Genomic DNA, 24,297 nt, shown 5'->3' on the forward strand with positions numbered 1-24,297 from the left:
TTGAAACATGCTCTGAAATCTTGTCTTTAAACATTTAATGCAATGCTGGGTCTAAAATTGACTCAAATTTAACACACTTTTACCCTGGTCGATAATTTTACGTTGCCAAGATTTTGAGGGATAAACGTTTGTGTTAATAAAAGACCAAATTCGCGTGGTTAAAACATATATAATTTCGTCTAATTAATAAATTCTCGTTATCCGTGCAAACTTATGCTGCAGCGACGCGAGAAAACAAACGGAAGTAAAACCTACGGTAGTACCGCCCTCGCACGTGCGTCACGCTTTCTTTCTGTGCCACGATTGGGCGAGAGCCCCGTCAGTCAAGTAAACGTCACTTTCTGAGACGAGTGTTTCCGGGTATTCAGAGAAGAAAGAAAAAAAAATCAGTCTAGCGCCATGTTTCACAGAGAAATATCTGTCAAACGCTTATAACAGTTTATTTGAGCGTTGTGTTTGTGAGAGTGGACGCGCGGGTGTTTTGTCACGTACACTCTGAAGGTAGAGTGCAGTGGATGGTCGGAGCGCGGGACGGTGATTTTACAGTAAGTGGCGCGTGTTGATGTTTGTGTTTAGCAGGCGAGCTAATGCTCAGCGAGCGGAAACTCAAACATATTCTTCTCTTTGCGTTCGCACAAGCTACACCTCTACGTGTACTTAAAGAATACGCAAAGGCGTGTTAAACGTGTTCAGGCTGGGTAAGAACAGCTAGGCGTTCGTAAGCGGAGAGTGGGTGGGTTTATTGGTAGTAGCAGGCTGTGGCTCTCTATGTCAGGCAGCCTTTGGAGCAGAGAGGGCTTTACTAATAGTAAACACCGCGTTGTCAGTTTCACAGTGGGCATTATTTCTTTCTAAAAGGCAACAAGGTAGCTGCGTTCCCCCCGAAAATGCCACAATTGCTAGTGTAAAATCTAAAAAAAAGTTAATACGGTGTCTGATTCAAACAGAGTAGGAATCTGTTTTTCTATTACGTTTTTTTGTTGTTGACAATGGCAACATATACATTTAATGTAATAACAGCGATTGTCATTTTTTAGCTAAAGCCTTTGTTACCATGGTGAATTTTTGCGATCGGTATAGATGACAGTCAATACCTAATCGATACTGTATTGGTTCTGCTGAACGGCCAGGTCTTATGTTATTTTAATTTTCCCCATGCCTTGCACTCGCGTTTAGATTTGTGCAGGCGATAATAATAGCAGCTACGTTTGTGTTTGCAAAATTGTATACTGTATGTAGATATTTATTTTACCTGGATTTGTAAATATTGTAACGTAGTTGCCTTAGATTGGAATAGATTTGCATAGTTTCCATCCTTTTCCTTCTAGGGAAGCGCACTGTAAATAGCTTTGGATGGGCGATAGATTTAGTTGACGAAAACAATTATTTTCAATAGCTGATATTATTTAGTCTTCAATATTTCGATTTTTTTTTTTAAACAGAAATATTCAATAAAAATGTTTTTTTTTGGAGGTTCCATAACTGACACAAGGAGGTAATAACACTTCGATTTATTACATTGTCATTATATGAGAATGAAAATATTTCATGCATCAAAAAGTTCACAATCCATATACATTTGAAGAGACCCAGTCACTATGAATTGATTTACTTACAACTTTTATTCACATATAAGCATTGATCAACACATAGCCGTACATAGAGCACATCAAATATGTTAAACAGAAGCTCAGTCATGCTTATGACCCATACCATATTTAAAGAACGTTTTGGAACATCTGACTTTCAGTGGAGGGAAAGACGTATCTCGGGTTTCGTTAAAAACATCTTCATCAAAAGTTATTCTGGTTTGAAATTACATAAAAGTAGGTAAATTAATTTCTTTTGTACTATTTCTGTATATTTTTTACCATTGAGGTCTAGGATGTACTATATCTTTGTCCAACCAAAATATATTTGCATGGTAGAAATATTTCACTATTATCTCCCCACAGAGTGTCTTTTAATATTGTTGAAGTGGCACGCAATGCACCATGGAGGAGGCCCACCAAATGTGCAGAGGAACCTTCAGAGATCCAAGTCCTTCACTGGATCTGAGGCAGAAGACCAACAGCAGCAGCAACCACCACAGCAGCCCCAACAGCAGCAGCCCATGCCGGTTACCCAGCAACAGTCGGCGAATGCCAATCACCCCCAGTCACCGGTGACATCTTTTGCTCCGTCCGCCAGTCCCTCTGCACCACAGTCTCCCAATTACCAAATCATCATGAGTCGGAGTCCGGTCACGGGCCAGAACATGAACATCACTTTACAGAACGTGGGAACAATGGTTCCTGGGAACCAACAGATCACCCTCGCCTCTCTTCCTCTCCAGAGCCCGGCTTCCCCTGGCTTTCAGCACCAGCCCCAGCAGTGGAGATTTGAACCTGGGTCTTCGTCTTACGTGGTGACATCACCCTTGCCCCAGACAATGCAGCCTCAAAGTCCGACCCAGCACAGTCCAGTCCCCATACAGGCTGTGCCCAGGCCGAGCGCTCCTGGGGCGGCTCTGGGAGTATGCAGTCAAAGCCCGACGCGGTTTGTGGAGACAGGTATAATGGTTAGGCAAATTAATTTGGGCAGCCCACCTGGAAGTGGTCATTTTGTGTACCAGGATGGAACGGGATTGGCTCAACTGGCTCCGACAACGGCAGGAGCCGTTCAGCTGACCTCACCCGGGACACCAGGGGCTGTCAGAGAGAGACGCCTGTCCCAGCCGCACTCTCAAACCGGGGGCACTATACACCATTTGGGGCCACAAAGCCCTGTTGCGGCTGGGGCTGCTCTCCCGACGTTGGCCAGCCCTGGGCACATCACCACCTCCAATCTGCCTCCTCAGATCAGTAGTATCATCCAAGGCCAATTAGCACGTCCCATGATTTTTGAGAAGACGGCGCAAGGAGTTGTGGCAGGTGTGGCAGCGCCGACGTCGGCCTCTTTTGGCGTCCCATCCGCCATTCCTCCATCCAGCCCATCAAGAAGCAACCCTCCCCAGGGCCTCGCCAACCAGTCCCTGACTCCCACCAGTATGAAGAAGATGCAGCCGAAGAAGCTGGAGGAGATCGCACCCTCAAATCCAGAAGTGGCACAGTTGAGAAAACAGTGTCTGGAGCATCATGCAAAGAAGATGGAGAGTCTGAAAGAGGTGTTTAAGGAGTATCTGATTGAGCTCTTTTTCCTGCAGCATCTGCAAGGAAACATGATGGACTACCTCGCTTTCAAGAAAAAGCCCTGTGTGCCTCTTTTCACATACTTGAGGCAGAATGATCTTGACCTTGAAGATGAAGAAGAGGAGGAAGAGCAGTCTGAGGTCATCAATGATGAGGTAAAAAAATGTCACTTGCCTACAATATGTTTTTCAGCACTCGTAATGGCAGTCTTCAGTGTCACACGACTCTTTGTAAATCATTGTTATTTGACAATTTACTATTAATGGATTAATTTCTTATCAATGTTGAAAAAATTATGTTACAGGAAACGTTTTTGAGGATTATTTTGATTATTTTTTTCATTGGTGAATAGAAAGTACAAAAGATATATATGGACCTTTGTTTACTATTGTGTGTGTGTATATATATATATATATATATATATATATATATATATATATATATATATATATATATAGTAAACAAATGAAACAAATGATACACACCATGTAGGGCTGGGTGATATATTCATGTGCATCTTGTGAGTTTTAAAGTGCGTTTTAAAAAGGAGGCAGTTAATACACAGAGCCGTAGATCACGAGTAGTGGTGCAATATCTCGTTCGGTTTCAAAGGCGATTCATTTGATATTTCAGTTCGATACTTAAAGCAATATTGCGTAGCTTGTCAGTGATCTGTGGTTCTGTGTATTAACTGGAACTCCATTTGGAAACAGGTGATGGAGATTTACCCCTAATCAAACAACTGGCTTTACTGACAAGATGCGCATTCATTTATCAGTGAATATACCACCCAGCCCTACACGCCTACATACATGTATAAATAAACTCCCACATATGTATATTTGCATTTGTACATATACAGATATACAAAAGAAAAAGAATCAATTCATAAATGAATATTTAAAGAATGTAAACAAGTGTGTGAATAGATGTACATTAAAAAAAAAATCATCATGTGATGTCTTTGTGACCCATAAAACAACTTTTCTTTGTCAGGAACTCTTTTTTTCAATTGAAAAATCAAGATGATTTTTTTTTCCTTCTGCTTTGTGTCTTTCATTTGTTTCTATGACAACCTCTCAGGTGAAAGTAGTGACTGGGAAGGATGGACAGACGGTGACTCCTGTTGCTATAGCTACACAACTCCCACCCAACGTGTCTGCAGCGTTCTCTGCTCAGCAGCAGTTTCAGGTGATGGAAGCTTCTTTACTAGAAATGTGAAGGAGGAATCATTCAGAACATTTCTAAAATGTTAACTTTCAGCATAGTAGTGCTTTCATTTTGTGGGTTGACAGAATTGCGCACGCTTTAGTTAAGGTCACCAGTACTGTTTTTGCTGTGTGTGAATGAGATTCTCACTTTGGTTTGTTTTCCGTCTCATAGACCCATGCAGGGGTGGCAGGTGGCAGCATATCGAACCCTGTGGACATGGAGGCTTTCAAACGGCAGCAGGCCATGGCACAAGCAGGTAGGGCGACGTTGACGCAGAGCAAGGTGGAAGCCTGTTTTGTTTTTATTTGTTTCTTTATTCCCTTTTTGTTTTCTGCTTTTCCGTTTTCTGTTCTTGCTTCTTTTTTTTCTCCCCTTTCAATCGCTTCTGCTTACTCAGTATTCCAGCATCTTTTCCCAGCTCTGTGTTTGAAGCCTATAATCCAGAAAATGGGGAGCGGGGCTTCCCAACATCTATCTGCTGGTGTGCAAACATCATTGCCATGTGCCAAGTGTTATTTCTCCTTCTTTTGGTTTTTCCTGTTCTATATCTCATTTTTTGGGAGGGAGTTTTTTTTTTTCGTTTTGAGGGTATTTTGTGTTTTGCATCCCAGATCAGGCTAAGAGGTCCCGGATGGAAGTGGGTCGGCATGGGATGATATTCCAGCATCCCGCTGTACCTCCTTTAGGATCTCCCGGCGTTCCCCTCCAGCAGCTCATGCCGACAGCGCAAGGTAGGAGCGCCGTTGCGACTCGGGACAGATCCGCTTCTGTGACCGTTATTCAATGCTGCTGGAGGTCAGGGTGTATTCCAGAGTTCCCAAAGTTGATTCCACCTTTTTTTCCAAGCATCATCTACCAGTTGTGATCCACTTGTTGGGACACCGTTCAAACTTAGCCCTCACTTAAAATCTTTCTCTAAGCATCAGAGGGACAGCTGGGCAGAAGATACAGCTGAAGATCAATTTGGAAGACATCACATTTTTTCCATTTATGATTTGCTCATTAGTTCCTTGAGCCATTCACTCCATCCGTTTACGTTCTTCTTTGCCATATCGGCATCTCTGATTCCATCCGAGGCTCATCAGATGATGAGCCCCAAACTGTCTACTGGGATGTCCTGTTTCACGTAGTGTTTGTTTTGCGTTTAGTTTTGCGGTTTTATAGTTGACATCTCCTCTCCTGATCCTACAAAGCTTCTCCTTCACTTCCCTATATTCACTGCATTGTCAACTTGGATTCTAAAAGCATTTTCAGTCTTGGTTCCCTTCATCTAGCAAGTTGTTTTCGTTTCTCCTCGTTTTATGGTCACCATGTTTTCAGTTCCCACCTTCATCTTCGGTTTCCATAGCATTGCTTCATGACCTGATGGTGAGGAGCCGAAAGTGGTGCTCAGGAAAGGTCTTGCAATCAATCAGATTAACATCAGAAAGCTTCGGAGTTGACGAATTGACGCAGTTGGTAATTTAGTTCACGATGAAATGCTAAAAGAGGGAGATACTCAGTGTTTACAGCTGGGCTTTACCTTCTTCTGTGCTAAACTTCCCTTGTCATTCCTCTGCTATACCCTCTGCTTTGCTGTTGTGTAGCTCGAGTATTAACGCAAATGTTCCAGACCTTACCTGCTTCGTGCATGTTCATGAAGTGTGTCAGTGCTTCAGTCGTGTCCATTACCTTTTTGTGCCTTTTTTTTTTTTCTTTCTTTTGAGTTCTTTTCCTTTTTGTTTTATTTTGTTTCCTTAATTTGTTTCTTTTTATATCTAGACTTTTCCACTTATGGATAGTTCAATGGTAATGCATGATTTGTTTTGTTCTTCATAATAGTATTCTTAAGCATTGAACGAAATATTTTAATTTTCACATTTACAAGTTCTAATTTTCATTCATTAGAACATGTATATCTTCCTTGATTTTTGTTATGTAGTCATTGTGACACAAACAGTATTTTTCATTAATGTTCCCTTTTCTCCAGCATTGTGTAACACATTGCTGGTAATTCATATCATATCCATAAAATCAAAAGAAGTTTAGTTGAATCACAAATGGGTAAAGTCATGTCTGAGTTCTATTGCACCCCACAATCAAAACAGATTTTAGATCTATTAAAAATGCAACGCTTGTAGCGTTTTCATAAAAAAAACATCTATATTCTATAAAATTCTAAATTCTATAAAATTTTATCCAGTACAAATTGCAGTTGTGTGTGTATATATAAAATATACAAATATTTTTAATTTTAATTATAATTACAACATAGATAAAAACATTATCTAACATCAAGGTGAGAATATGTTTTTAATTTAAGTAAAATTTTAGAATACTAATCCTTGTATTTTTCAAGCCAATTATAATTTCTTCTGAATGGCAGGTCAACTCAGACATGTTCTTTTCATTTGAACTAAAAATAAGGATAATTATGCCAGATATCGAGAGTTATATGAAGTGTCCAATACAACAATTTGGCCTTTGTTTATGGGCCCTTAGGGTGCTTTATAAAGAAATTTTTATAACAAAAAACAAATGACTGTGTCAGAATGCAGTCAGGTGGTCTCAATACACAGACATGAGCTAAGACAATATATTATTTTTCCAATTCTTCATTTTCTCCTTCTATGGAACTCTTCTTTGCTTTCCATTTCCCTTTCTTTCTCTCTCCTCTTTCCTCTCTCTGTTCTGTTTCCTCCATCTTGCCCCCCCCATAACAGGAGGTATGCCCCCGACTCCACAAACAGTCCAGATTGGTGGGCAGAAACAGAACCAGCAACAGTACGACCCGTCCAAAGGCCCCCCGGTCCAGAACGCTGCCAGCCTCCATACGCCACCCCCACAGCTTCCAGGCCGCCTCCCCCAGGGTGGGCTCCCTATGGCTGGCCTGCCTCTCTCCCTTTCTCAGGGCCAGGCCATGGTGGTGGACCAGCAGGCTCCGGTGGCTGGTGGTCAGCTCCAGGTGAAGGTGCAGGGTGCCGGGGCCGTGCTGGCTCCAGTCAATCCACATGCGCAGCTGCAGGCACAGCTCCAGCAGATGCAGTCAGGACTCCACCTACAGATGCAGCAGCAACAGCAGATGCAGCAGTCTGTCATGCAGCCTGGACAGGCAGTGAGTATGCTAAAGACATTTAGGACTACAAACCTCGGTAAACGCATTGAGAAGTTTATCTTCCTGGTTTAAAAAAGCTTGTTCTGCTTATGCTGGTTGTAATAAAATAATGTTAAGATGGGCACATTTCTCTCCTGCTTTTGAAAGTGAAAATTATTTATATACTGTTATATTAAACACACTGGGTACTGTAGAAAAAATGATTGGTTTTTATGTAAAGAAAAAAACACAAAAATGATAAAATCATAAATAGTCAAAGCATGATTTTTAAACGTTTTACTAAATTAAAAAGGAAAAAACATTTAGCAAAATTGCCACACAGAGGCTTGCAATTTATATTTCAAAATATTGTCACTGTGTGTCAACACAAGAACGAAAAAAAGTGCAATAAATGTATTACTTTTATATAAACGGGAAAATCATTATGACTATATCATGAATTTTCAATATTGCCCTTCTCGCAAAAGTAGATTTTATTACAGTTCATCCTCTCTCTCTTTTTCAGACTGTGGCGCTTGTACGTCCTGGATCAGATTCTTCCCAGTCTGCCCAGCGTTTGCTGTCCAACTCTTTCTCCAACCCTGCCATGTCTCCTGCTCCTCTAACATCCCCGTCCTCTCTCTCCTCCCCACACCCTTCTGTTCCGGTCCGCACCCCCAGTACTGGCCCTACCGTCTCTCCTGCTGCCCAGTCCAAGCTCGCTACCACGAATGGCACCACTGGGCTAAAAATGTCCGGTCTGGGTCAGAGTCCAGTTGGGCAGAACTCGCAGGAATGCTCTCAGGACAGGCAAGCAGAACAAGCCAAGCTGGTGAGGACTTTCAGATTAGAATAAGATCTTTTTAGTATGCATAAAAGAAATTAGTAGTGTATTTGGCCTATGTTGTCTCACACGAGAGCCTAACTTGTCATTGTAGGAGAGTCATGTGCACCAGCGCATTGCAGACCTCCGTAAAGAAGGCCAGTGGTCAGCTAGCCGCTTACCCAAGCTGCAGGAGGCGTGCAGGCCCAAATCCCACTGGGACTACCTGCTGGAGGAGATGCAGTGGATGGCTGCTGACTTTGCCCAGGAAAGACGCTGGAAGATGGCTGCTGCCAAGAAGGTGAGATGACTCACACTCGGTCTATATTACAAAATGATTACATGTACATTAGACGCAAATATATGATTATATGTAACCTCAATGTTTCGATCACATTATTTAGTGCCATTGACCATTCAATATGGAGCAGGCTAACATTTAGGTTTGATTTCAAGTTAAACAGTCTCTCTTTCTCTGTAGCTTGTGCGCACTTGTGCACGTTACCATGTTGAACAGAAGAAGACGAAGGAACGTGAGAAGAGAGAGGAGGAGATGAGGCTGCGGCACATTGCCAGCACCATTGCCCGAGGGGTTGACTACTTCTGGTCCAATATTGAACAGGTACATTTACATGTCATTTATACCAGTGTTGGTTTGGGATTGTTTTGATTTAGTATTATATATATTTATTATTAATTTTGATACATTTTTTTATTTTGTATTACAATGTGTGTTATTCTAGTTAGATTTTTTTTTTCTATCTTTTTTTTACATTTAATATACAACTTACAAAACCATTTTTTAATAGTTTTTAACTTCAGTTTTAATTAGCAATAACAACACTGACTTATACTTTAGTACTGTAAAACTGAAAAATAATAGTAATAAAAACACTAATTGTTTGTATGTATCTTAAGATGTTGAGAAACCTGTGGCATTCACCTGTGTTATTTTAAATTAGTATTTACATTTAAACAAACTCTCCCTGTGACAAATGCTGTTCCACAGTAGCTGGAGGTTTGAATTAGTCCCTCATAAACATATTTTTTTTGTCTCATTGTCTTACCACAGGTTGTGGAAATCAAGCTTCGTTTTGAGATCTATGATAAACGACAAAAAGTTCTTAGCTTGCAGAAGGCTGTGAGTAAAGGTGAGGTTAATTAATGTTATCTGACCTGTCTTAACTAAATGTTCAGACTTAGTTTATTAATTCAGAAGAGATTTTTCATTGCTACAGGCCCGTGTGCTAAAGTGACCCAGTCATCTGGAGAGAAGTCCGATAAAGAGAGTAAAGGGGTAAGATCTTCCTCATGAGTTTTTCAAGATGCTTCCTCATTCCTGCTCCACTCATCCTTTGGTTGTACTTGACGATTTGTCTTCACTTTAAACAGGAGACTGGCACATCTCGCAAGAGAAAGTCAAGCACCTCGCTGTCGGATGTGGAAGGTACATGGTGCATATTTATATAGTTTTCTTACTGTTCTCTTTGTGCATGCTGCTGACTGATCTAATGTTGTTTTGCAGTTGAAGATGAGGAAAGTACAATAGAGGAACAGGAGGCTATAGAGGTGGCAGCTGATCAGAAAGCAGAGCTGGCCGAACTAACAAAAGAAGGTTTTAAACTTATGGTCATGTCTTTAAACAGTAATGCAGTAATTTTGTTTTCTTCCTTAATTCTTGAAAAAAATCTAACTATGTACGAGCATAGCGCGCTACATGTTTAGACATAGACTAAAATATATAATACTGATTTTAGGCAATTACTGATAATTTATTGTGTGAAATATTTAAAATGTTTTGTACCATTATGCAGTTATATAAATCTGTTCGTACAATTTACTAATTTCATAAATGTTTTCAAATGTTTGAGTGGATTTTTATAGACTTATTTCTGTCACAATCCTGAGCTCAAAAGATTGTTTTGAGCACACAGACGTGCTTTTTGAATGCCCGCGAATTGAGCTTTGTGGAGAAAATGTTTGAGTGCTTTTGAAACTTTTTGAATATATCTAATAAGCATTTCACACTTTAAGTCTGTGTAGAACCTTTTTTGGCTCATTTTTATCTGTAGAAGAAAATGTTTAATTATGTACACCTGAATATAAGACGTTTTGGTCACTTCCAGCCTTCGTGAACAATTATATCAGCGAGAAATTCATAAACACAAGATTATTAGTCGTAAATAAGGTGCTGTTTGGAATTGTAAACTGTTTTGGAAAAAGTATAAATATCAATTTGAATTTGAACTTTAAAATAATTATGCAGGCACTGTCATTTTTATCGCTGGTAAAGCAGGGAATGTTGTGATTGGTTGTCAAGGCAGCTAATTAAAATTTAGCTGGAATTATTGTAACTCTGGGAAGCAAGCTCTGCACACATGAAAAACTTGATTTTCTTTTTTTGTGTGCTCAAAATACGCTCATTGTGCTTTCAAAATATAACATTTTGCACTCAGAATTGTGGCAGAGATATAATTCTATAGATTTTGAGATCTAGTTGAATTTTGTGCACAGGCTAAGAATTCATTTTGTAATGTTTTCAGTATGCAAAATAATTGGTTATTTACACAGCAGCCATCAGCCGCTTGAAAGCTCGTATAGCACTGTATGTTTGTGTCTTGTAGCTGAAGTGCCATTGGATGATCTGGTGAAGCAGTACGCTGGTGCTTACGCAGAGGGCTTTGAGTGGCCGCAGCCTTCCAGCCAGAGTGAAGATGAAGACAGAGAGGAAGCTGAAGGTATGTGTTCATCTACTGCTTAAGAACTAACCTAAATTCCCAGAAAGCCCCATAAAGTCCCAGAAATAGAAAGGAATTCAAATAAATCAGTACTTTTGGCAGTATATTGATTATATCACAGTAGGGCTGCCCCCTTATAGTCGACTAACAGTTAGTTGACCAGAAGAAGCTTAGTCAACCTAAATTTTATTAGCTGCTTAGTCACAGAAAAACAATTCCACATGCGAAGTCATGCAGTTTGTGACAGACAGATCGTAAACAGCTTGTCTTTGTGGAAATTGCATTCAAATCCTCACCTGGCTTCATCTGAAATTCGTTAATAGCAGCAACTTTACGTAACCGTTTATATTTTACGTTTATAGTTAATTACTGAAGTTAAAATAAACACTAGTTGAATTTAAGTTTGGGATGTGTTGTTAATTGTAACCTTAAAGGAAAACACCACCGTTTTTCCATATTTCACTGTTCTTCCCTCAACGTAGATGAGTTGATGCATATCTGTAACATCGCATTTAGCGTTTAGGTTATACCATTTATTCCTTCGGTACCAAACAGCCATGAATTTAGAAGCCACCAAACACTTCCATGTTTTCCCTATTTAAAGACTGTTACATGAGTCGGAACACAAGTATGGTGACACAAAATAAAATGTCACGATATTTTTTTTTAAGCTGATAAAAAATATAACTAAAATGTACGGTGGAAGACCACTTTTACCTCGGTGCAGTAATATCAACCAACAATTTTTAACCAACGTCAGTTTTCAGGAGTGATAATATTACTTCACCGAGATTGAAGTGCTGCAAAGTGCTCTTCTGCCATATGTTATAGTTATCGTCTTTTTATCCGCTTAGAAAATACAAATATCTGCGCTAGACAGATTAAGTGCACGCAGGCAGGACAGATATGTATTTCCTCGTCTAAGGTTAGAGAAGAACATAGTAAAATACTAAAAACTGTTTCTTGGGGTTTTTTTTAAGTATATTTTATATACATTATAGTTTAGATCAGAAGCTGAGGTAGAATATTATCCTTAAGAAAATTAATTACAATTGAATTTATTTAAAGAAACAGCAATTTTAGTAAACCACTGTTTAATATAAAAACAAGGGAAGCCCTATGCCACGGTAACAATTTATGCTCTTGTCTGTTCAGACATGGACTCTCCGTTGGACAGTCCTCATGATGCGGTGCTAATAGACTCTTTGCTGAGTATGGATCAGTACCGTGGCGCTGAGCGGACAGCTTCTGGTCCTGATGGAAAACCTACAAAGGATATTGCTGAGGTCGCTGCAGCAACAGACCTGATTCTGCCCAAAGGCAGCGCCAGGACCACTCTAACTGTGAGTCATTTACGCTCTTACTCACAGGGACTGTTTGAAACATGATGATTAAAGATTCAATTAAGCAATTGCTTAATTCAAGTGGTCTTACATTGCCTGATGACTCATGAATCCTTTCCCCTCAGAGTCGTTCCTCTCCTCCTGCTCTGCTGCACGGTTCTCTCAGAGAGTACCAGCAGGTCGGGGTGGAGTGGCTGGCCAGCCTCCACCGCAAAAACCTTAACGGCATCCTGGCAGATGAAACTGGTCTTGGCAAAACCATACAGACTGTGGCTTATTTTGCTCACTTGGCCTGCAACCAGGGTACCACCAGCAACCCCCATCTACTTTATAGAGACTTACATTTGATTTTTCTCCTCAAAGCATTTGTTTATTGTAATTTTAAGGATAGAATGCAACACGTAATGCTGTCATGTGGATGTTGTAGGTATTTGGGGGCCACATTTAGTGGTAGTGAGGACCTGTAAGCTGCTGAACTGGGAGATGGAGTTCAAACGGTGGTGTCCTGGACTGAAGACACTCCTGTACCTCGGCAGCAGAAAGCAGCGCAGATACAAGAGATCGGTACGAACCAGAGAAAGCCTACTGTGTACTCTCACATACTGCCACTGGTCTATTCATCCCTGTTGCTGTGGTCTAGCTGAAAGATAATTTCTAAAAGTAGTTTTATAGTGTGTGGGTCATTGAAATCTTTGAGTTGGGTAGCTTTTGTCCCTGTTTCCCACTGTTGTCTAATGTGTGCAGAGGTGGTGTGAGCCCAACAGCTTCCACGTGTGTGTGACTTCATACAAGCTTCTGCTGAAAGATCAGTCTCACTTCCTGAGGAGGCGCTGGAGGCACCTGGTGCTAGACGAGGTCCAGCTCATCAAAAACATGACTGAAAAACACTGGGAGACCATCTTCAACATAAAGAGGTTAGGAACAGTGCAACTGTTTTCTATACAGTATCGATTAGTGTTTCTGCTACATGTTTTTATTTAAAATAATTGTTTTTTGGTTTTTAGCAGAATATATTTAAATATTTTTATATATATGTCTTCTCAACAGTCAGCAGAGGGTTCTCTTAATCAACACGCCTCTGCAGAACACTCTAAAAGAGTTATGGACCATGATCCACTTCCTCCTTCCTGGAATCACTCACCCATACCTCAACTTCCCAATCAAACCTGGCACTGATCAGAACCAAGACTACTGCCACAAACTGGTCATCAGACTGCACAGGGTAAGGTTTGCTGGAAGTTGTTTTTGGTGACTTTTGCCACTGAATGATGCACTCTTGCTTGACTGTCTTACTCAAGCACCGTAAACCCTATTTTTGTTGTCTTTCTCTCTGCTGTAGATGATTCAGCCCTTTATTTTACGCCGTTCCAAAAGAGACGTGGAGAAGCAAATGCCTAAGAAGTATGAGCACATTCTCAAGTGCCGTCTGTCCAAGAGGCAAAAGAGCATGTATGAGGACATCCTCATCCAGCCCAGGTCAGCACAGAACACATTCAGCCCCACACAATTTTAACCAGCTCTTTTCCAGTTCATCTGGATTGAGTGACACTCTGTGTTTCTGCTGCTTTCTAGTGCACAGGAAGCACTGAAAACTGGACATTTTGTCAGAGTCCTGGAGGTTCTTATGCAGCTGCAGAAGATTTGCAACCATCCAGACCTGATCCAGACCAGAGACACGCGCAACTCTTACATATGTCAGCCACTGCAGTACAACACCCCATCATTACTGCTCACAGCCCTGCAGCAGGACCAGTGGAAGGTTAGGGAGAGCAATAAACATTTGGACTGTGGGATATACAAGAAAATGTTTGACTGATAGGCCATTTTTGTTTTCTTTTCCAGACTGTAGATATGTCACTGTTTGACCTGATCGGTAACGAGGGCAAATTGACTCGTTATGAAGCTGAGGAATCTATGCCAAAACTCAGAATGAACAAGCAGCTAATTGAGGAGATCTACAATGCACGTGATCCACCAGCCAGACCCAGACCGTGCAAGATCAAACCTATGAGGTTTTATTTGTTTATATTTTTATTGTGTGGACTTGTACAGCAGTATTGGTCAGTATGAATTGATTCTGACTGTGGCATAATTTCAATTTTAGGTTGTTCCTGCCGGTGCAGTATGGAACTAAACCAGAGGGGCGCCTGGTCCCTATGACTAGCAGCACCACTCAAGCCCCTCGTGCCACTGCTGTGACTACTGCCCCCACCACCACTACCAACCCTGCTACTGCAACTCCAAGCACACAGCCCAGAGGTAAATCACCTCTTATCACAATCATTTCAGCACAATTACACACATGTTCCCACACTCGCACCCAGAACTTTTTCACAATCTGAAAGTTTTTGTGAAGTGGTATAATATTTTTTACTTCCCTAAAAATATGCTCACCAGTTATTTTTTTTGTGCGTGTTTGTTTTTTGTTTTTTTTTGCAGTCTTAATAGTAACATTACTCAGTTCAAAATGAGTACACATTAGCTGTGCTTTTGTTCAGTTTTATTCAGTGTTGGGCTTTCAATTGGGATGGCAAACTTATTGTAACACAAAACTTCTGTTTCAAATAATCCATTTCATGAATCCTTCTATCATAAAACATTAAATAGGCTGCCTTCATTTTGTCCATTGAGAATTGATTGGATTTTTGGCATTTGTTAATTGCTGTGATTTATTAAATTGCTTTAATAAATAGCCTTTTTTTTTTTTTTTTTTTTTAATATAATAATAAATAACGTACTTTAATTTAATGGTGAATTCAAACAATAACATGTAGGTGTGAGTTTCGCATGGGCCAGCACCTCTCATCTTTTTTAACACATTTTAATATTTTATGTCCCATTATTTTGAAAATGATAATTCTCCAACCCCTTTACACTCTCTTTGATTGGTCCATTCAGACTGTTAACTCCTCTTCCTCTTTAGCCTCTGCAATCAGCAGCTCATCAGGATCACTCTTAACCGGAGCCACCCCTAACCCCTCTTCTACCCCTCTGGCTGTGGGTGTGACAGGGGTCACCACTATGCCTGCTGTGGCCCCCCATGCCCCTACCACCCACCCCCTCCAGCCCAGTTTGGTTCCCCAGAGGCTGGTGCTCAGCTCCCAGGCCCAGGCACGCTTGCCTAGTAAGTGGCCTTATCATCACCCACCGCAGATGGGCCTTCTCCTTTGCGCCCTCTCCCTGTGTACCTGTTTCCTTATCATGCCCCAAAGCACAGCAGTAAATGACCTCAGTGAAGATCAGAGACTACGGTACGGCTCTGCTGAAGTGGGATAACATGCATACAGATGTTCCACCAAATAACTGAGCCAAATCAATTACATAAAGTTGGCTTATTTCCAGTCTTTTGAAATTTGAAGTGCAAAAAATCTTCAGCAGATGACCTATGGTGGTTTCTTTCTCACCCTTCACAAACAAGCATGAACCCTCCAGAATTTCTCCGGACTGTACCCGCTGCCTCCAGTTTATTCACGTCTTCTTTTTTGACACATTTATTCTTTTTTTCCTTTTCTCCTCCCCCCCTTCTGCATTTTGATGACTAATCTCTTTGTTTTTCGTGCAGTACAGCTGAAGGATGATCCAGAAGCTTTCTAATATGGTTTTGCCTCCCTATCTTTTCAGTGCAGCTTTTCTTCAGAGCCGTTTATTTTGTTGTCCTTCTGTGGGTGTAAAGAGCCTCAAGCTTGTGGGCGCTGTTCCCCATGTCACATGTAACCATAGTTACATGGAAAACCTTTTATACAAACAAAGATTTTCTCCCACTTTGTTTTGCTCTGCTAAACGAATCAGTCTGGGTTCAGTTTTTTTCAGGTTTTCTGTTTGAGAAAAAAAATGTGTAATTCTTCCTGTTTAACACACCGTGGTTGTGCATGTCCCTTTCCGTGCTCACCCTGAAACTAACTAAAATTGTGGGGGTTTTTTTTGTCTTTCTCAGAGACAAATTGTCAGCCACTATCATTTAACATGAACTGTTTTCTACTGAAGGTGGAGATGTAGTGAAGGTTACTCAGTTGGTTGGGCAGGGTCGTATTGCCCAACCTGAGACCCCAGTGACCTTGCAGTTCCAGGGCAACAAGTTCACTCTGTCTCCGAGTCAGTTGCGGCAGCTCACCACCGGCCAGCCCCTGCAGCTCCAAGGTACACTCGGTAATGTCCAGCCCATTTTCATCCTCTCTTGATTTCATTTCACTTCCATATCCAGTCATCCGTGTCAGCTGTTTTTATGTGTGTTCAGTGAATCCTTAAGCTTTAATGTGACGCTCATAAGTTTATATGTCTGGTTTAGGCAACATTTTGCAGATTGTGTCTGCCCCGGGACAGCCTCTTCTCAGGCCACAGGGTCCGCCCATGGTGATGCCTACAGTACCCCAGGCCGTGCCTGTACAGAACTCTTCAGGCACTCCGCCCCCTGCCACCTCCACACCCCCACAAGGTAAAGCACTGCTCTATGCTCACTCCTGTGTCGTTACAAACCTGTAAAACCTTTATTGATCTTCAGATCACAAGTTAATATATTTTTGATCAAATCTGAGACCTGTCTGACCCTGCATAGACAGCAACAAATGGTACAATATGTCTTAATCTTAGTTTCTGTCCGTTTCCATTTAAAGCAGCCACCATGGCAAGCACTGCAGTAACTCAAGCTACCACAGACATGGAAACAAATGCTAAACACTCAAATGCCACAATGCAGGTAGGGCATTTTAAAACACACATAGAAGGAATTGATGAAGTCAAATGGTTGTGAAATCTGAGCCTTGTCTTTGTGTTTAATTAGGAGTCCAGCGAGGAAAGAAACCGACAGCTGAAGGAGCGCCTAGCTAGTTTATTTCATGCCAACGAGCGGCGGTCCTCACGCTGTGTCATGTATGGTACTGACCTGATCAAGACTTGCTCCGTTTATGAGGGACACCCTCCACCAGCCTTCCCCGCACCCCAGCACTCCCGCTGGTCCTGGGTCGGGAGAGACAGCTGTATCAGAGCTCAGCGGACATGTATATCCACGGTGGCCCCACTCCGCTCAGCGATTCTTTCCAACACGGAGCAACAGGCAGCAGCAGGCACCTTGTTGAAGAGGTCTGGATTTAACCATTGACTCCTTGTAATGAACTAAGTTTTGTGAGTTTTTGTGACTTAATGCTGCTTCCTGTTATATTAAAGGTTCTCCTGCATACTTCCTGCTGCTGTGGCCCCTCCCCCTCAGCTGTATGCATCCAATCCTCCACCATCTTACAGCCTAGCACAGAAATCATTCAGGCGACAGCTACGGGAGGTGTCTGCTCCACACAATGCAGAGATCCGTAGCTTAGCCTGTCCACCTGTCATCAGATTCCCTGATGTCCACATGTTGGAGATGGATTCAGGTGAGCGCCACAACAGCAACTCCGCTCCGTTACCTTTAGATTTCAATATTATTATTGTATTTTTGTTTTTTTGTATATATTTCTAAGCAGAAACAAAATTAAATTAAGTCACGTTAAAGATCAAAATGTATTTTTTCTTTAGAATTTTATATTCATCAAACAATTCCCTTAAAAATATATTGTAAAATCTCTTATTTTTATTAATGTTATTAACATTTATAACAAATGTTTTTGAACACCAAGTCAGCATATTAGAGTGTTTCTGAATGTAACAAGTAATATATAATTTAAAAAAAGTTCTAAATAAAATATAAATAAGGTAAAATGGTAAATGTTGATGTTCTTATATCTGTTTGCAGGAAAACTGGAGGCGCTGTCTATCCTGCTGCAGAAGCTAAGTGCTGAGAACAGGCGTGTGCTGATCTTCACTCAGATGACCAGCATGCTGGATATACTAGAAGCCTTCTTAGACCATCGTCATCTCACCTATGTACGGCTGGATGAAAGTCTGTCACTAGAGGAGAGACAGGTAAAACGCCTGGAGTAACATATTCTCTGTTGCCCTGGAAAAGGTCATGTAGAATTGCTCCACTTTATAGTCTCGGTGACTGTAAATTTTATAAAGAATATTTTAAAACTCAAATTTTTGCAAGATGCACTAACAGCTTGTAACACTCCAAAGAGAAAGAAAATTTTAAATCCCATCATATGACCCCTTTAAAAGGGCAGATGAGCGAGTGCTCTTCCTTCCCTGTTGGATTCAGTTCAGATGCTTGAAGTTATATCAACACCAATACATACATATCTGTTCTTGATCATCTTCTACTGAAATGCTAGTGAAATACTTAACCCATCTTGTTCCTTATATCACGGCCACATTCAGGAGCAGGTCAAAAAGTTTAACCGCAACAGACAGATCTTCTGCACCATCTTGACCAATCGCTGCTGCTCAGCCATGGGCCACGTGTTTGACGCAGATACCATTGTGTTTTATGACACCGACCTAAATCCCAGCATGGATTTACGCACACAAGAGTGGTGTGACAAGATCGGTCGCTCCAAAGACATCCACATCTACAGGTAATGCTGATGGATTCATTAAATGGTTTTTGCTTGTCAGGTTTATATTTGTCAGCTTTTTTACTGACGCTGTGCTTTGTCAGGTTGGAGAGCGGGAACTCAATTGAGGAGAAGCTCTTAAAGAATGGCACTAAAGACCTTATACGAGAGGTAGCTGCGCAGGGCATGGACTACACTTTAGCATTTTTAACACAGGTAAGCAATCATGGTTACTTTTGCTACTGAAGAACCGGTTTAAACCCTCGCCAGTTATAAGGTAGCATTTTGGCAGACAGCGAGGCAGTTGTCTAGAATTTGGAACAGAACCTGATGCTTACATTTATAAATATGTGCTGGACATTCACAGCGCACCATTCAAGATCTGTTTGAGGTGGAGGCTGGTTCTGGAGAGAAGGTGGAAGAGTTTGTGGTCCTCCACCAGGAGCCATCCCCGTCCGAATCTATCCCCCCTCATGTGGCCAGACCCTACATCCAGGCCCTAAACACCATCCGAAAGGAAACCCAGTATGAAGATGAGGTCAAAGAGACCGAGGTAGACACAAAAAGTGAGAAAGTGAGGCGACCAGAAGAAATGGATGTGGATGAAGGGGTGAAAGAAGAAGTGTCACAGTTAGAGGAGTTGGCAGCTGTCATGGAGCAGGTGAGGTTATTGGACTTCACAGCTCATAAATCATTTATTATAGGTGATAAAAACATTTTTGCTTCTTAATATTTTTGTGGAAGCTGTGATAGCTGTGATAGATTTTTTTTTTTTTTGGTTTCTTTGGTGAATAGAAAGTTCTAAAAACATAGTAATTATATGAATTGAAAATATTTTGTGACATTTATTATTGTCTTTTAGAGTCACTTAAAAATTTCTCCTTGCTTAAATTTTTTTTCCTTTGGGGTAAAAAAGGGGTTCTTACCACGATTTATTGTTTTGTTTAGCTGACTCCTATTGAGAGATACGCACTGCACTATCTGGAGTACTTGCACATCAGTGAAGATGAACAGGTTATAAAGGTATGAAACATTTTTACATATTACAATACATGTTATGACTGCCATGTAAATAATACAGACTGTTTAATTGTCAGTGTTTGTTTAAATTGCAGGAGCGTGTAGAAGCTGCTAAAAAAGGCTGGGAACAGCAGCAGCAACAGAAACTAAAGGTAGAGAAAACAGAGCAAAGGATTCTGGAAGATGAGGAGGACCTGTTCACCTATACCAGAGAGGATGCATACAACATGGTACGAATTCTAACATGTTCTTTTCAGTTGGAATTGATTTCATGTTGCGTAGATTTGAAACCCTGTCCCCTTCCACTTTACAGGAGTATGTATTCGAGAATGAGGATGGACAAGCAGAATTAATGCCGGTAAGTTTAAGACGGCACATTCTTGAAGGGAATTAAAAGAGGAATCTTCCAAAAACATGTCCATATCACATTTTACTCCTAAATTTTATTTCAAAGTCTATTTATTTTTATAATGAATTAATGTGATAATAGTGTTCCAAAAATAATGTTTCAATACCAACCAATACTGCTTTTTTATGTTTATTTTGATTTTGGGGTAAAATTTTTGATGAGTTAAGTAAGCCCCTATATGTATTTTAAAATATATCTAACTGTTGCTCTTTTCTGTAGTTGTGGACTCCCCCGACTCCTCCACAGGATGATAACGATATCTACATTGACTCTGTAATCTGCCTCATGTATGACACTGCGCCTATGCCCGAATCCAAACTGCCTCCAGTGTACGTTCGCAAAGAACGAAAGAGACACATGGACCCCTCAGGTAAGACTTCTCAGGAAACTCTTTCAGTCTGATCTTGCTGTGCTTAAATGCATGCTGAATTCTCTTTTTCTCTCTCTGCCCCTTCTTGTCAGCTCTGGGACGTAAGAAAAAGAAGGGCCATGGAGAATCAGTGATTCCTCCACGCTCTCTCTTTGATAAGGCCAGTCTTCTCAAAGTAAGGCGGGAGGGTAAAGACCAGAAGAAGAACTTCTCCCTGAAGCAGCAGGCTCCTTTTGCCAAACCGCTGCCCTCACTGCTCAAACCAGCCATGGAGGCTGGGCAGGACAACCCTGAGTGGCTCATCAGTGAGGATTGGGCTCTGCTACAGGTACTTGATCCGTTTCGTTATTGCATTATCAACCGCACAGTGTTAAACCAATAAGCTATGGTTACAATTCTGCTTCTTTTTCTGTGTTCACAGGCTGTGAAGCAGTTACTGGAACTTCCTTTGAACCTGACCATCGTGTCTCCAGCACACACTCCTAACTGGGACCTGGTGAGCGACGTGGTCAACTCCTGTAGCAGAATTTACCGCTCGCCGAAACAATGCCGCAACCGCTATGAGAATGTCATCATTCCCAGAGAGGAGGGCAAAGTGAGTGATTTTACTGGATCGTGTATCATGTGCTTGTGAATTCTTTCATTTATTCTCTTTAACATTTTAAAATTGTCCAAAATGTCCTACAGCTAATATATGAAGCTAACCCTAAAAAGAACAAGACCAAGAGCATTTATAAGGTATAAAAAAAAATTTATTAATAAAAATTTACTCATTATTAGCTGTTTCCTTGGTAACACTTCCTTTTTTTGTGCAGTCCAAGAATAGTCGTCCTCTGCGCACGTGTCAGATCTACACACAGGATGACAACGCCACCCAGATCCAACTGTACAACAACCGCTTTGAGCTGATGAAAATCATTGCTAGCAAGAGGAGCCCACCAATAAAACCACTGTATGTGCAGGCAACACACAAACATTGCATTTACATTGTCAGACCTCTTTCATCAAAGCAAAAAATCTTTTGGTGTTTTTGTTTCTAGACTGGGCATGAATCCATTCCAGAAGAATCCTAAGCATGCCTCTGTGCTGGCTGAGAGGTATTGATATGTTACTTTTTTTCTCACAAAAAAGCACTGAAGTGCTCTGCTTCCAATATTAGCCAGTTTGGCATCTCATTGTTCTTTTGTGTTTTATAGTGGGATAAGCTACGACAAGCCTCTGCCTCCTATCCAGGTTGCCTCTCAGAGAGCTGAGAGAATCGCAAAAGAGAAGAAGGTGCGAATCAAGTCAAATAAGTGTATTAAGTATATATATATATGTATGTATGTATATATATATATATATATATGTATTTTTTTAAATCTGTGTTATATGTGTGTTTTTTTTTTAAATCTGTGTTGCCGCAGGCGCTAGCCGAACAGCAGAGGGCTCAGCAGTTAGCCCAGCAACAACAGCAGCAGACTACAGGAGCCGCCCAGCCTCAGGGAGCTGCTGCCCAGCCACAAGCCCAGCCACAGGCCACTGCAGCAGCCGCACAGACAGGAGTGACCCAGCCCAACCAACCAGGACCAGCAGCAGTCCCCAACACTGCTGTTCTGGTTAGACTCCTTTAGCACTGCATGTTTAATGTCACATTGGACCTTACGTACACCTGTACTTGCCGTTAGATTATTCAAGATGCGCAACTGTTTGAAAGTTTGGATTTGGGAAGATTTTTGTTAAATGTTTTTTTTAAAGATGTCTCTTACATTTACTTAGACCTACTAAAAAAATATTAAAATGTCTAATATTGTTAAATAATATAGTTTAAATAGTAATAATATGCATTATGAATATGTATTTCATATATATATACACACACACACACACACACAAACCTTTTGTAAAATTAGAAATGTCATAATCGGTTTAAATTGTATTAAATCAATATTTAATACACATATAAGTATTAATTTCAGAAGAAAAACTTTTTACTGATCCCACTTTTGTAAACGGTGGTGTATTATGTAGTAAGCTGTAAAGCGATTTATATGTTGATCTTATTTGGGTTTTGTTGAATCTCAAGACTGGAGCTATCAAGACCGCTGCAGTTGGCACAAGCATCCAGCCAGGTATTATCACATTACACAACTTTTACCTCTACTTGTTGATCCAGTTTTGAGTGCTGTTTATGTAAGTGCTGAATCTATGTATATTTTTGTTTAAACTTCAGCGACAGCTACAGTGAGTGGAAATGTGATTGTAAACACTGTGGCTGGAGTTCCTCCCGGTCAGTTCCAGGCAAACAAACGTCTGGCGTCTCCTGTCATACCAGGAGCCCTGCCTGTGAGTTCTGATTTTACACACATATAGATTAGCAGCCGATTTAGTGCCTGCAGTGTGACTTTTTTTTTTTTTTTTTTTGTGAAATTGCTTTTCAGCTGACTTGTACCCTTCTGCCGTGTTTATGTGTGTGTTACATATTTGTTTACTCAAATAGGCGGCAGGAACTGCCACGGCTCAGGTGGTTCACACTCAGCAGAGAGCAGTGCCTGCAACGGCGGCCCCAGCTGAGGTCGTTGCCATTGCGACGGGTCAGAGCGTGAGAGCCGTTACCCCAGTAACCGCATCAGCTGTAGTGTCCACTAATCTGACTCCGGGTCAGTCCCAAACACGCACGCTGGTGGCTCCAGGTAGACCAAATGCCATCCTTAGAGAAGCCATGCGTGTTTTGGGTTCTCTGGTGGCAAAATCGATTCAGAGAGTCACACTACCGCATTGTTTTTTTTCTGTGTAGTCATATCTAGCTGTATTACCTATAATCGCATTATAATTCATTATTTTTGTTTCTCTAGCTCCCGGTATGCAGTTGTCTCAGGGTAAACCACTCACGCCAGCTCAGTTCCAACAATTACAACTCAGACAACAGTTACAGCAGCAGCAACAGCAACCACAGGCTGCATCTCCACAGATCAAAGCAGTAGGAAAGCCACAGCAGGTACACACACTCTTCATATGGAGGAAGCCATATTTGTTTTGCTTTTGTTGATCTGTACTGAGGTATTAATATGGTGAATGATGTCTAAATGCAGTTACAGTTTTGCTCAATGTGTTGCTCAACCTTTCCTCCATGTTGTTTTTTGACATGAGGTAACCCTTATGTATCCAGTTGCAATTAATCATAGCTAAAGTTATCATTTGCAGTTGACTGATATGTCGGCCAATATTTGGCATTTTAGAATTATATGGTCTGTAATTGGAAAAAAATATATAATCAGTGGAATTAGCTTTACCAGATTACTGTTATCTCACTGTTGCTTACAGTGTTTACTTCCCTTTTAGTCATGTTTTTAATTGTTGTTGATAAAATAAACCTAAAAATTAAAATTTTATCAATTTTTTTTTTATTGATTTTGTTTAATAATAATTTCCAATATAATTAATCTATGTAAATAAATAAATACAATTGCATTTATACATGTATAATACCATGTATATTGGTTTTATATTTGCTCTCAGCATATCGTATTATCCATCATAAAAAAATTAAAAAGTTATATATTGGTCCCCTATTCATTAATAGTTCATGTATTATGACACAGATTAACACTCCTTTGACAGCAGTGTACTCTACAGTATCTATACTGCTGTCTATGCTGTTAATGAGACGATAAAATAAGTACAGAAAATAAGTTGACGTGTATCATTATAGGGTGGGTATATATAGATAGATAGAAT

At 40.7% G+C, this 24,297-nt stretch overlaps 1 protein-coding gene across 8 annotated transcripts in view; it reads left to right on the top strand.

The window, feature by feature from the left end:
• Positions 1 to 358: 358 nt before the first annotated feature.
• The window catches only part of ep400 (E1A binding protein p400), a 28,716-nt gene continuing 4,777 nt past the window's right edge, over positions 359 to 24,297 (top strand). The window contains exons 1-48 of one of the 8 annotated variants that reach the window (XM_043246589.1): positions 359 to 545; positions 1,956 to 3,325; positions 4,254 to 4,361; positions 4,554 to 4,638; positions 4,994 to 5,113; positions 7,085 to 7,476; positions 7,982 to 8,287; positions 8,394 to 8,579; positions 8,760 to 8,900; positions 9,351 to 9,429; positions 9,517 to 9,575; positions 9,671 to 9,725; positions 9,804 to 9,893; positions 10,903 to 11,016; positions 12,172 to 12,359; positions 12,485 to 12,662; positions 12,787 to 12,923; positions 13,104 to 13,273; positions 13,407 to 13,581; positions 13,699 to 13,835; positions 13,932 to 14,118; positions 14,202 to 14,371; positions 14,464 to 14,618; positions 15,283 to 15,483; positions 16,341 to 16,505; positions 16,645 to 16,791; positions 16,970 to 17,052; positions 17,137 to 17,435; positions 17,520 to 17,722; positions 18,082 to 18,251; positions 18,606 to 18,802; positions 18,886 to 18,997; positions 19,149 to 19,442; positions 19,730 to 19,804; positions 19,897 to 20,031; positions 20,115 to 20,159; positions 20,430 to 20,580; positions 20,673 to 20,908; positions 21,002 to 21,175; positions 21,268 to 21,318; positions 21,396 to 21,532; positions 21,621 to 21,677; positions 21,777 to 21,855; positions 21,987 to 22,178; positions 22,646 to 22,691; positions 22,793 to 22,905; positions 23,060 to 23,252; positions 23,415 to 23,557. In XM_043246589.1, coding sequence (XP_043102524.1) covers positions 1,988 to 3,325; positions 4,254 to 4,361; positions 4,554 to 4,638; positions 4,994 to 5,113; positions 7,085 to 7,476; positions 7,982 to 8,287; positions 8,394 to 8,579; positions 8,760 to 8,900; positions 9,351 to 9,429; positions 9,517 to 9,575; positions 9,671 to 9,725; positions 9,804 to 9,893; positions 10,903 to 11,016; positions 12,172 to 12,359; positions 12,485 to 12,662; positions 12,787 to 12,923; positions 13,104 to 13,273; positions 13,407 to 13,581; positions 13,699 to 13,835; positions 13,932 to 14,118; positions 14,202 to 14,371; positions 14,464 to 14,618; positions 15,283 to 15,483; positions 16,341 to 16,505; positions 16,645 to 16,791; positions 16,970 to 17,052; positions 17,137 to 17,435; positions 17,520 to 17,722; positions 18,082 to 18,251; positions 18,606 to 18,802; positions 18,886 to 18,997; positions 19,149 to 19,442; positions 19,730 to 19,804; positions 19,897 to 20,031; positions 20,115 to 20,159; positions 20,430 to 20,580; positions 20,673 to 20,908; positions 21,002 to 21,175; positions 21,268 to 21,318; positions 21,396 to 21,532; positions 21,621 to 21,677; positions 21,777 to 21,855; positions 21,987 to 22,178; positions 22,646 to 22,691; positions 22,793 to 22,905; positions 23,060 to 23,252; positions 23,415 to 23,557 — 8,268 coding nt within the window. In that variant the 5' untranslated portion in view covers positions 359 to 545; positions 1,956 to 1,987. The remainder of the gene's footprint in view (positions 546 to 1,955; positions 3,326 to 4,253; positions 4,362 to 4,553; positions 4,639 to 4,993; positions 5,114 to 7,084; positions 7,477 to 7,981; positions 8,288 to 8,393; positions 8,580 to 8,759; positions 8,901 to 9,350; positions 9,430 to 9,516; positions 9,576 to 9,670; positions 9,726 to 9,803; positions 9,894 to 10,902; positions 11,017 to 12,171; positions 12,360 to 12,484; positions 12,663 to 12,786; positions 12,924 to 13,103; positions 13,274 to 13,406; positions 13,582 to 13,698; positions 13,836 to 13,931; positions 14,119 to 14,201; positions 14,372 to 14,463; positions 14,619 to 15,282; positions 15,484 to 16,340; positions 16,506 to 16,644; positions 16,792 to 16,969; positions 17,053 to 17,136; positions 17,436 to 17,519; positions 17,723 to 18,081; positions 18,252 to 18,605; positions 18,803 to 18,885; positions 18,998 to 19,148; positions 19,443 to 19,729; positions 19,805 to 19,896; positions 20,032 to 20,114; positions 20,160 to 20,429; positions 20,581 to 20,672; positions 20,909 to 21,001; positions 21,176 to 21,267; positions 21,319 to 21,395; positions 21,533 to 21,620; positions 21,678 to 21,776; positions 21,856 to 21,986; positions 22,179 to 22,645; positions 22,692 to 22,792; positions 22,906 to 23,059; positions 23,253 to 23,414; positions 23,558 to 24,297) is intronic. The other 7 variants (XM_043246595.1, XM_043246591.1, XM_043246592.1 and 4 more) reach the window with 7 other exon arrangements.

Source organism: Puntigrus tetrazona, chromosome 8 (genome assembly GCF_018831695.1).
Source record: "Puntigrus tetrazona isolate hp1 chromosome 8, ASM1883169v1, whole genome shotgun sequence".
Taxonomy (NCBI): Eukaryota; Metazoa; Chordata; class Actinopteri; order Cypriniformes; family Cyprinidae; genus Puntigrus; species Puntigrus tetrazona.